Source organism: Calidris pugnax, unplaced genomic scaffold (assembly GCF_001431845.1).
Source record: "Calidris pugnax isolate Ruff unplaced genomic scaffold, ASM143184v1 scaffold41, whole genome shotgun sequence".
Lineage (NCBI taxonomy): Eukaryota > Metazoa > Chordata > Aves > Charadriiformes > Scolopacidae > Calidris > Calidris pugnax.
Genome location: NW_015094509.1, coordinates 7,533,512 through 7,544,419, shown reverse-complemented (window position 1 = coordinate 7,544,419; position 10,908 = coordinate 7,533,512). Strand labels below are relative to the sequence as shown.

The window sequence follows — 10,908 nt, the reverse complement described above, 5'->3', positions numbered from 1 at the left end:
ACTTTTTATGAAGCCAAGAAACACCTGAAATTCAATGCTGCTTCAACTCAGATAAGCACATCTGCATTGGAAATCTGCTAGGTCCAACTAATGGTGCCCTCAGTCTCTGTTTCAGATTAAGCACACTAACCTCAGCTTACATTTTTACCATGGTGTTGCTGGTGAAAGTCCCTTCTTGAATCATCTAAAGACAAGTAACAGCTATAAAAACAGCAAACACTGTTCATGTTTAACCATTTATTGAAAAACATAATTTTAAAAAGGTATGGACACTTTTCAGAGATACAAATGGGAGGTAGACACCTCACTTTTCAGGTGTTTAGAAGGCCATTCGTAATCTCCTGTAACACTTAATAAGTGGCACTTGAACAATTATTATATTGTGTGGAAACAGCACGGAAGAGTTACTGTCTTTCCCTGGGCATCTTGCATCAGATGATAGAAGACCAGGAACAAACCCCAAATACCTGTAACCATCTCCTCTGCTCCTCTATCATAAGTAGCCTGTTTTTCTGCATGGCTGTAACACTACTGTACCTCAAACACAAGGAAACTTTGTCATGCGTGGTCCACACCCAAGAAAAACAATGATAAACTCCAAGAGAAGAGACAAAAGCAGACAATACTACGACACAATAAAGAAAAGTTAACAATTCAAGTTGGAGTTGCTGTAAATAAGTGGTCTTTCAAAAGCCCTCCTGAAATATTAACTTAATTCATAACAAATCACGTGCTGTGTAAAACTGGACACACGTTTGCTAAATATTATACCTCAAAAGAAATTTTAAAAATAAAGAAAAATGATTACAGGAATTTTCAGAAAACTTAAGAGTCGATAGCCTCTGCTGCCAACCAGAATGCTCAATTTATTGCCTCAAAGGGAGCAGTCCATATCTTACCAAAAGCCATTAAATAATTTTTATCTTATTCTAATAATAACAACAGTAAGTTTATTTCTGTCTCATTTTCATGTACCTTTCCTCGTAAAGGCCTATGGCTTAGTGTTCACAAATTAAAAAAATATTTGTAAATATACAAAAATAAAGCTTAATAGCACACGATATAAAAAATGATACATTTCAAAACCATTACATTATTATTACCAAAAAGTGCACTGTGATTAATCTGCAGGTCAGAGATGCTTTGATCTTGGACATAATTTCCATGATTAACTCCTCAACAAAGTTTTTCAGCTTCTTAATTAAATGAGAAATCTTTCATCCACCAAGGTTTTGGATGCCAAATTCTTCTGCCCAAGTGTATTACGAATAAACCTAAATATCTAAGGACATTTAGAAAAAAAGTTTTAATAAAGAAATATTTCAACAGTATGTTTCAGTACCTAACATAAAATAATAACCTCATATTCTCTTTAAATTGTAAATGAGTCAGGTGCTTAAATCCCTTTAGTGCTTTTTAAACATTTTCCAATCTCTTTCCATCCTGAAATATGATATAATTACGTGTGATTAATTTTAACAGATATTTGTGTTTTTTTATTGAAAGTTATTTGTAGCCTCTTTATTTATGACAGGCATATGAATAACATTAATTTCTCACAAGCCTATTTGACAAAAAAACTCAAAAAACTATTTTACAAGCCCTCAGTATAATCTTCTGTCACTGCATACTGCTAACTTACTGCCTTAATTATCTAGTTAACTAAGATAATAGAACATAAACTTCCATACTAACCCACATTTTCAAAATACGACTTTCTTATTAAATTGAAATTTACCTCTTGTTGCAAATATGTTAGAATAGCTGCTAAAACAAAACTTTGGGAAGCCAGATCCACAATGGAGAAAAACAGGATATCGAAGATGAGCAGTGTTGTCTCATTGCCATAATAGAGAACATCACTGAAGGACTGTCCCTCATCTACAGAAAGAAAACAATTTTTGAAAAATGATTATTTCTGTGAAGTGCAAGTTTGTGCCGCTCATCAGTCCATGCTGGGAGAGCTGGCAAGAAAAAGGGAAGTCAGAGCAAGAGCTAGTTCTGGGCATTCTATGGCATAATAAGAGCTAGTTAAATAATCTTATTTAAACACATTAATAAAAACTTTTTCACTTTAAATGGCTTTATACTGATGGAACGCAATAGGAAAAGCCCATGTGCTACATTGAACTTAATTCACTCCTGAAATCTCAATCAGGTTGTTTAAAAAAGGCTGCTTTGAACAAGAACCAGATGTAACTTCCTCGTCACTGAAATTTTGAGCAAGTGTTAACTCTGGCCACAACTCAACAAAATAATAAAAACATATGCTTAAAGCCTTACTTAGGAGGAGGTTCAGAGCTTAACATTATCTCTGTTCATTGGTTAACAGTTTCCCGGAAAACTGGTCATTTAAGCTTAAAATACCTTATTCATTGCCAAAGTAGTCTAGACTACTTATCCATTTCTTTATTTTATTGAAAAGATAAAAGAACATTTAAAATAAACAATTACAGAAAAGAGGTTCTTTTCCCTCTTTCTACTTTTTCAGAAAAACGTCTGGTGCGAGTTTTATTAGAAACAGCCTATTTTCATTACAAATTATGTATGTCCTACTGCCAACAAATCTGGATTTGTATCTAAACTTTTGGGAACCATGGCAGTCTAAGCCATTGAACAATATATTTATATCAACGCTTACGATTACGAACTTTGAAACAATGGCAGTCAAAAGTCCAAACCTTTGTTGAATATTGCACAATTTGGAGACATCCCATCCCGCTTACACACTTAATTCTAATTCAGAGATTGCATACGTGCCAGTATTTAGGGGTGAGTAGTCCTGGGCTTTAGAATAGGGTTTTGGAATGACTGATACTGCATCGTGTGGAATCACAGACTAAAGCTGTAGGATGTACAGGGATGTAACCTGCAGGTTGCTATTACATAAGAAAAATGACGTATTTAGGATGTGTAATGGGCACCTGGTAATATCTATGGATTGGATTACAGTTCTGATAAGGTTTAGAGTTTCTGAACAGTGAGGCTGGAGAGCTGAGTGCTTGAGGGACTCAACATGAGGGCTTGCATCACCTTGGATGACCAGCTAATGTTTAGTTTTCATGCAGGTAGTGGCCATACTTATGGTTAGGGGTAGAATTGGGATCTGAACTAAGGTTTTCAAAGATAATTTTTGATGGATTCTGTTCAGCTCAGGGACTGAGGAAGCAGACTGTTATGAGGACTAAGTTCACAGCTCATATTTTGCTGCAGTGTGGATACTGGTCCCCAGACCACGTCTGTTAAGGTTCCAGAACCTTGGAAGGGGAGGACTTAAGGCTGGATGAGGATCCCAGTGATGCAGGTATTGGTCATCTGGCCCCAGTTATGAATAGGTTAAGGTTTTTAGAGCCTTGGTGTTTCACAGCATCCATTTTCCAGGGATTTCTGTTTAGGAACCTAGGTTGAAGGATGAGATATGGTCAAGAGCTTTCACTAAATCTATTTTTAACTTTGAAATACTTATGGCTAGGTTTAGCATGGGCTTGGGATTCAGGACAATGCATTGGAGAACCCAAATCTGACTGATTTTGCATAGCTCCAGGGACCAGAATCAGAAGTGGTGCCATCCCTGTTTCTGCTGGAATACTCATTTTTGCTGTCGGATTTGGCAATGCTCAAAAAGCTTCAAAATAAAATATTCAAGAACCCAAATTACTTAGGGGAGTCTGAAAAGATGAGTGGCATATTAACATCAACTATTCCACTAAAACATCCTCACTATGATCAATATCCTCTTTAAAGAAATTGTCTTTCTGTACTTTTGGTTGTTTCATAAGAAATTTGGGTCTATATTAAAAAAAAAATAAATCAGCATGGAACTATTTACATCTCGTGGGTCTTCTTTCTGTTTACAAAGTGGATACGGATCTAGATAGCAAGTCAAAGGCACACTTCATAAACACATGCACCTCTCTACACAGTACCCTTTCAGTTGCCTAAATTAAAAAACATTGCAGTCAAGAGACAAATTATAAATAGGATTTCTGTAACCTGAAGAACTTCTCTTAAATACCTCCCTCACAAGCAGGCGTTTAATGACCTCTTCTGTAAAGTCCAGTTTGGATTATAAATCCTGAGAAAGAAATCTACACAAAACCCTACATGCTTATAATAGTACAAATATCAAATCAGAAATCTTTTTACCATTGTAAAAAATACTTTTATCTATCGGTTCCATGAACTCCATGCCAAGAATCCGTTCAAGCAGCAGCTTATCTTTAACAATATAATCCATTTCTTTATGAACCTATAAGAAAAGGAAAAACAGCACTTCTTGTTTTATGATTTCAAAGACAAAGTTCTTGTTACAAAATGAAGTACAGTTATGTAGATCTTTATAAATTAAAAAAAAGCACTGGTCTATTCCAAGACAAAAAATAAGCACATAACAAAAAAATTATTTGTCATTTTTAAGAGCAGGCTGCACTGATGGAAAGTACTCCTTTTTTATTTTTTTTTTGAATGAAGCACTGTTCCAAATGCCATAAAATTTTCAACAGCAAGTCTTTAAGCACATATGCTTAGAGAGAAATTACAGTCTTTCAGATTTACGATTTTTAGTCTTTACTTACTATCCTTAATATAGCAATGTGATATACATGTGATATATACATACGTGATCAATAAAAGAACTGAGAAATTTGTTCATGGTGTTGTACGCCCTTGTGCTTTGTTCAAAAATATTTGCAGATGAGTCCAAAAGCCTAGCAGGACCACGTTTCTGAAATGCAACATGACCATGATTTCAGCAGAAAAAAATACATATTTTAAATAACATTTACAGAATACAAATATCTCACTTACTCTCGTTAGGCTTTCATGAATCCTGTCATAGTGTAGTCGCATTTTTCTTGAAATGGAAATCTGAAATGTCTGGCCATCTGTGTTTGGTAACAAACCTCTCTGACTACACAGGTTTTCCTATGCAATTAAAACAATTGTAAATCAACATTATTAATGTCATTCATAGACCCAAAAAAAAAGTCAAAAGCTTTTCATTTCCTCTCATTCATGTGCACATAGTACTTTGTATCTCTAAATATTTGAATCCACTACACTTTTGGTTCTAATATAGCAAGATTTTCTTAGGACATGAAATCCTGACCCCTACTGTCACAAAGGCATATTCTTCTTTTCACCTGTATTCAGTTCATTACCTTCTAACACATCTTTTGACATACATTCTGAAACCCTTTCTTTTATGTTTATAATTTATTTTATACTCGTCCTGCTTTTTTCGTGCTTTGGATTCCTGACTTTTTCCATATGTTTTTAAGGTCACATTTAATTAATCTCTAAAACCACAAGAAAATTCAACATCTCCATAGGGGGAAAACTGCTTTTACCAAAATTGTATTAAAATAAGCAATAAGAAAAAAAAAACATAGGAACACAAAAGTCAGCAATATTATTAAAATATTTTAATGTTTGAGATTTAATTTTCACATGGTTATTTTTTTCTGTCCATTTATCACTGAAATAGCAATATCCTTTGTCTAAGGTACTTTTTTCTTACTTGTCCCTACAAAGATACAAGATGTCATGAAATTTAGTGCAAAGTGCTCCAATCTTGTATTATACATTTTACATTTGCCTGATCTTGCAGCAAAGATACAATGAACTAGAAAAAATACTTAAATTAATTTCTGTAAAGAAGAGGTTATATCACCAGGAGAAGAGACAAAATAAAATAATTTCTTGAAAGAGCAGATGTTTCTTTATTAGAAGTTTTTCATATTTGTCTCTTTATGAAAGCTTTTTGATATGCATCTTTTTTAATGTGGCCATGAGCTTACGAAAAGCCTCAGTATCAAAAAGAAGGTTCTTAAATACAAGCAAAAACTTTATATCTATGAAATCTGAAGAAGTAACAGAGAAGAAATAGTGAAGAAAGACGAAGAGCTAGTTAAAAGAACTATTGAGTCACATATTTACAAGCCAACAGCTGGTATCTTTTAAGTATCATAACTTGGCACAATGTAATGCAAAAGTGCAGATCTATAATGCAAAGGCGTGGGGTTTTTTTAATAAAATAAATAATTAGAGTTTGTGTAAACTTTTATACTTTTACTTACTGCTTCTCTCTTTAGGTTCATATTCATTTCTTCCATATTGGTATCTGCATGTCCATGCACAGAGCGACCATGGATATAATAACCAAAGCAGCTGTGTGACAAGAGAAAGACTGAAATCTGAGAGATGAGGGGAGAGAAAAACACTTAGTTAAACATTATAATTTTATTTTTGAACTTTTGAATCCACAGTGAAGATCAGCAAGACCAGCCTCTCTACAAAGTAGGCAGATCCCAAAATAATTATGGCAGAAAATTATTTAATAACGCTTTTACTGATTAGTTTTATCTATGTTTAACTAGAAACACACACCAGCTTCAAGTTTAGTTTATCAACGGCAAGGATCACTGCTTAATTCCACAGAGGCAAAAAATTAAGCAAAGTTATTAGCTTTTATTTTGATTCAAGAGTTATTGCTGTGATACATAATACATATGCATGATTCCAGCTGAACTCCTAGGAGACTGTATTTAACAGAATTTAATTCAATATGATACAATGTTTATATATCACATGAAACAACAAATTAACTCTCTCTACAACCCCTGCACTACCTGAGTGTTTCATGGAAGAGGAATAACTAAGGCTGGAAAGGCTGATAAAAGGGATTAATCTCTGCATTTTTAAAAAATTCTGGACAAATGAGCTAATCCAGCCTATTCTAACTGCACTCTTCTTCAGTTAAAAAGAAATTTCTGCAGTACCTTCAGGACCCATATTTAAACTAGAGAAAGGGAAGTAGTTCAGATGTAAAAGAAAATGCATGAAAAAGGTGATAACTGTCCAAGAGGCACAGCCACAAAGTTTACCAGTTGAGGGACAACCACAAAGTTTACCAGTTGAGGGACAACCACAAGACAGGAGCAGAAACTGAACATAAACATATTAAATAAAAACAAGACAGCTGTGTCTGTAAGACAAAAGTATTAAAATGCAAACCAGTAGACAGAAAGGCAGCAAATGGTTCCACACCTAATTTGTCATATTTTGCTACTTTTAATTCTCTATGAGCATATGTAACTGATTTAACTTCAAAAAAACCCTAAAAATTACACATCTAGAAGAATATATTGATACTTATGGTTCCAGAACATTTTTCCAATTAAAGTTTAACTGATATCTTTTTGTAGATTGCGTGAATAAAGTGAGCTGAAAGAAACATTGACTTCGGCTGTTAGTTAGTAAACCCTGATTAAATTCAATGAATAAATATAATTGAATATTCTTAAAACTCTCTTATGTATTATTCTATTAAAAATGCCACTATACATATGAGACAAAGAAATACTTACATTGCTCATGCAACACAAATCAACAAATTGGCTTATCTTATCTTCAATAAATCTTTCATAAACCACAGAAAAAAATATTATCTGTAAAAAAGTCAACCAAATTTTGTTTTATTAGTTCATCAGATTTGACTTTATTAAGCAATTAACTTCACAGTTGAACACCACAAACTACAGATTTCTGTAGTGGCCACCATTGCATTGGACTCTATGAACTGGGACTGACATCCTTCCTCTAAAAAGTAAATTTGTAGCAATAACTTGCTTTTCATTTTAGAGATGCTTCAAAGTTGTTTAAAACAAAACAAAGTAGTTGCATAAATTCACATCTTTGAGAGCATTCAAATTCTGACTGCAAAGTAAGATGTCTCTAGCTCAGAAGATCCATTTTGAGTTCTAAAAGTCTACCATGCTAAAGCAGCTAAAAGTCTAAATCAGGCCAACCAGTTAAGAATATACCCAATGCTGTGATAGGTACCTGGGATGGCCTAGTGATGTATTGTAGCTTCCAATAACCAGCCTGAAAATGATAATTCAGTGTGTCATGTGTTTCACCTACCTGTAAGAAGGCAATGGCAAGCCAGAGTGCAGCAGACACACCAAATCTTAAAATGCGGCTCCAAGGAGCTATGTAACTCTCACTGCTTCTTGAAAGACTGGAAGAAGAATCCATTAAAGCCAGGTTTGAAAATCCCACCACCTGAAGAGATAACAAGGTCAATATAGCGACATGAGGCAATGAAGGGTATTGATTACGACCCTGTTGTTTCCATCACAACAGGAAATAAGAAGAAAAAAGTAGGAAAAATGGACCTGGGAATAAGTAACATGTTCACTATGATAGATCCCAATTGTGTGATCCAGTGTTATTAGTGAGAAACATAATTAAAGCCATAAACTGTATACACATGTGTGTATACATAAATTCAAAAACATACGCAGATGTATCTCAAGAAAAGCCAATACTGATCTTTACTGAAAAACTCCAAAAGATTCTACTGTTAGACTGCATATTATTCTGATTTTTTTTCTGCCAAATTTCAACTTTTTGGGTCCACATATTCCAGTGTTCCAGTTACAAAACAAGATATTGATGATTCTCTACTAAGAGTAGTCTCTCCATTCTAGTAAAACAGGAGCCTACGAGGATTGAACCTGAGAAAATTAATTAGTTTGGGGAAAATGTGCTCTCTTTTCTCCCATTCCTTCCTTGTAACATGGCACCTAAGTTGGTCCTGGCCTGTATTTACCAACAGCAAAAATACAGATGTAGTGAATAAGGGAAATTTGGGGTATTTTTACCACATTTAGTTTCAAATAAAAATAGGAAATTAAAAACTCAAATATAAAAATGAATAAGGGTATTAAAGATATGTAATAGAACCTCACATAAACAACTATATGCTGCAAGCTTTAAGAATACTTCCCAAAATAAAAGTACTTGCCAAACTACAGAAGAAACAAACCAAAAGGTTTTTGAAAAGCTAAAGCACAATTTCTCACATATCTCTAAGGCATAACTCAAGGCATAAGTGCTTTGTGTTATGCCATCAGGAACAGAACTGGCACATTTCATTTCCTGCTTTATAAAAGGTCACTATCACAAATTAGCAGGAAGGAAGCTCAGATCAGATAAATATGAAAGCAGAAATAAAGCTGTAGACTGGCAGGAGGGAGCCAGTACACAAATAATGAGTTCAGTGTGTACACAGTTTTATCAGTCTCTTAAGCCATTTAGGATAACTCATTACCTTAAAAAAAAAAAAAACAAAGCAAGCTAACAAAGGCCTCTCGGGTAATTAAAGGTTGGTTTGGTTATGTTTTTAAGTCTCTCTTAATGAAATATTGCAATGGACTACACATACATACTTATAAATTAAAAAGTATATTAAAATAATGATTTTACTAAATCACATGTTTTCAGGTGAACTTGAAGGTCATTCGCTCTTACCACAGAGAATACAAGAATTAAAAAGCAGACTCTTACAGATGTTACACTCTGGTTGTGAGTCAGAAACAAATTAATAACAATAACAATAATTGTAGTAATAATACCTCCAGAAAAAAAAGAACTGCAAGCACTTGAAAGAGGGGATTTATCTTTCTCACTGTCTGAATTTCATTCCATTCATTTGCTATAAAATATGTCCTCCATATGCTCACGGGTGCAGCAGCACTTTTAATAACACCTTCACCTAAAAAGAACACATAGAATAAAGCTCTGAAATTTAATACATGAGAGTAATATTTGAATTTAACCAAAGCTGTTTATACAAACAAGCACGGTTTGAGTTACCTTCAACTGCTTTAAGAACTTTGCCCTTAGGTCTCTCCCAGTCAATAAAGAAAATATCTATAGTAAGCTGGGAAACCAGCAACTGTAAGAATTGCAGAGCCTAAAAAGGAGAAATATAACAAGTAAGGAGAGCAACAGCACAGAGATGAAGAAACAGTCATTGGACACTATTCATCATTTGTAACAAGTAATATATTTGACTGCACTTGAGACTGCAACTTTGTTACCAACTTTTGATACATCTTTCTTTTTTTTTCATTTAAAAGCTTGGTATAATGGTAAGTCACCTGATGATGTCCAAAATTATGAATAAAATACATAAAAGTAACAAATTACAAAAAATTGACTAAGTATTTTCCCATAACTTATTAACCTGTATTATGAATTCCAATTCATCATAATATCCATAACTAATAAAATACTTGTATGTCCCATGAAGACAGAATACCAATCTCTGAATTCTACAAGTATGTTTAAACATAATTATTTTAATCTGTCTTCTTTTTAATCAGGAACTTACAGCATTTTTATTCTGCTTTAAAAGAGAGGATTTGATAGATACGGAGCTATTTTATTTGGGTTTCCTCACACCTTTATCCTTGAAAGAATAATTTTCCATAGATCATATTCCTTAGATATTTGTTTCCCTATAAAGACTCCACAAAATACATTTCTATGGAAAAATGTCTTAATTCTTAGAATAGAATAATTGTTTACATCTATACACTAATGAACTGTACAAGATGTTAAAACAAGCCTACTGAAAATATATAGAAGCATATGTTGAAATATCTTTAATGTGTGAGGAAAAAAATATTTACCTTTAAACTAAACGCACATGCTACGTATGTAACAAAATCTTCTTCTTGAGAGGGAAGTGGTAAAAAGACAGAGACAAACTGCTGAGCCTATAATTGAGAAGTTACATTGAAATAGTATGGATGGCATATGTAACAACATAACAAGTGCTTAGGAGTCAATAAGGGTTTGCAGCAAAATATTAATATTTAATATGTAATCATTTTTAATTTTTAAAATATTTTAAGTGACTATTAAGCAGACAGCAAGTACAATGAATCCTAAGGTGAACACAAAAATTCAAGGACACAAAACAGAACATGACATAGAACTTGCCTCAATACTCTGACCAGAAAGGCAACCAAAAAAAAAAAAAAAAAAAAAAAAAAAAAAAAAAAAAAAAATGAATTTTTGTGTAAAAATAATTGCAATATAGGTAGGTTTTCCTAA

General features: G+C 33.4%; 1 protein-coding gene across 1 annotated transcript in view; it reads right to left on the bottom strand.

The window, feature by feature from the left end:
• Positions 1 to 222: 222 nt before the first annotated feature.
• TMEM67 (transmembrane protein 67) overlaps positions 223 to 10,908 on the bottom strand; it is a 30,448-nt gene continuing 19,762 nt past the window's right edge. Inside the window, exons 18-28 of the mRNA XM_014965152.1 lie at positions 10,482 to 10,568; positions 9,661 to 9,760; positions 9,420 to 9,559; positions 7,924 to 8,064; positions 7,368 to 7,448; positions 6,078 to 6,194; positions 4,807 to 4,923; positions 4,619 to 4,723; positions 4,147 to 4,249; positions 1,739 to 1,881; positions 223 to 1,282 (exon numbers count right to left, since the gene is read on the bottom strand). Coding sequence (XP_014820638.1) covers positions 1,202 to 1,282; positions 1,739 to 1,881; positions 4,147 to 4,249; positions 4,619 to 4,723; positions 4,807 to 4,923; positions 6,078 to 6,194; positions 7,368 to 7,448; positions 7,924 to 8,064; positions 9,420 to 9,559; positions 9,661 to 9,760; positions 10,482 to 10,568 — 1,215 coding nt within the window. The 3' untranslated portion in view covers positions 223 to 1,201. The remainder of the gene's footprint in view (positions 1,283 to 1,738; positions 1,882 to 4,146; positions 4,250 to 4,618; positions 4,724 to 4,806; positions 4,924 to 6,077; positions 6,195 to 7,367; positions 7,449 to 7,923; positions 8,065 to 9,419; positions 9,560 to 9,660; positions 9,761 to 10,481; positions 10,569 to 10,908) is intronic.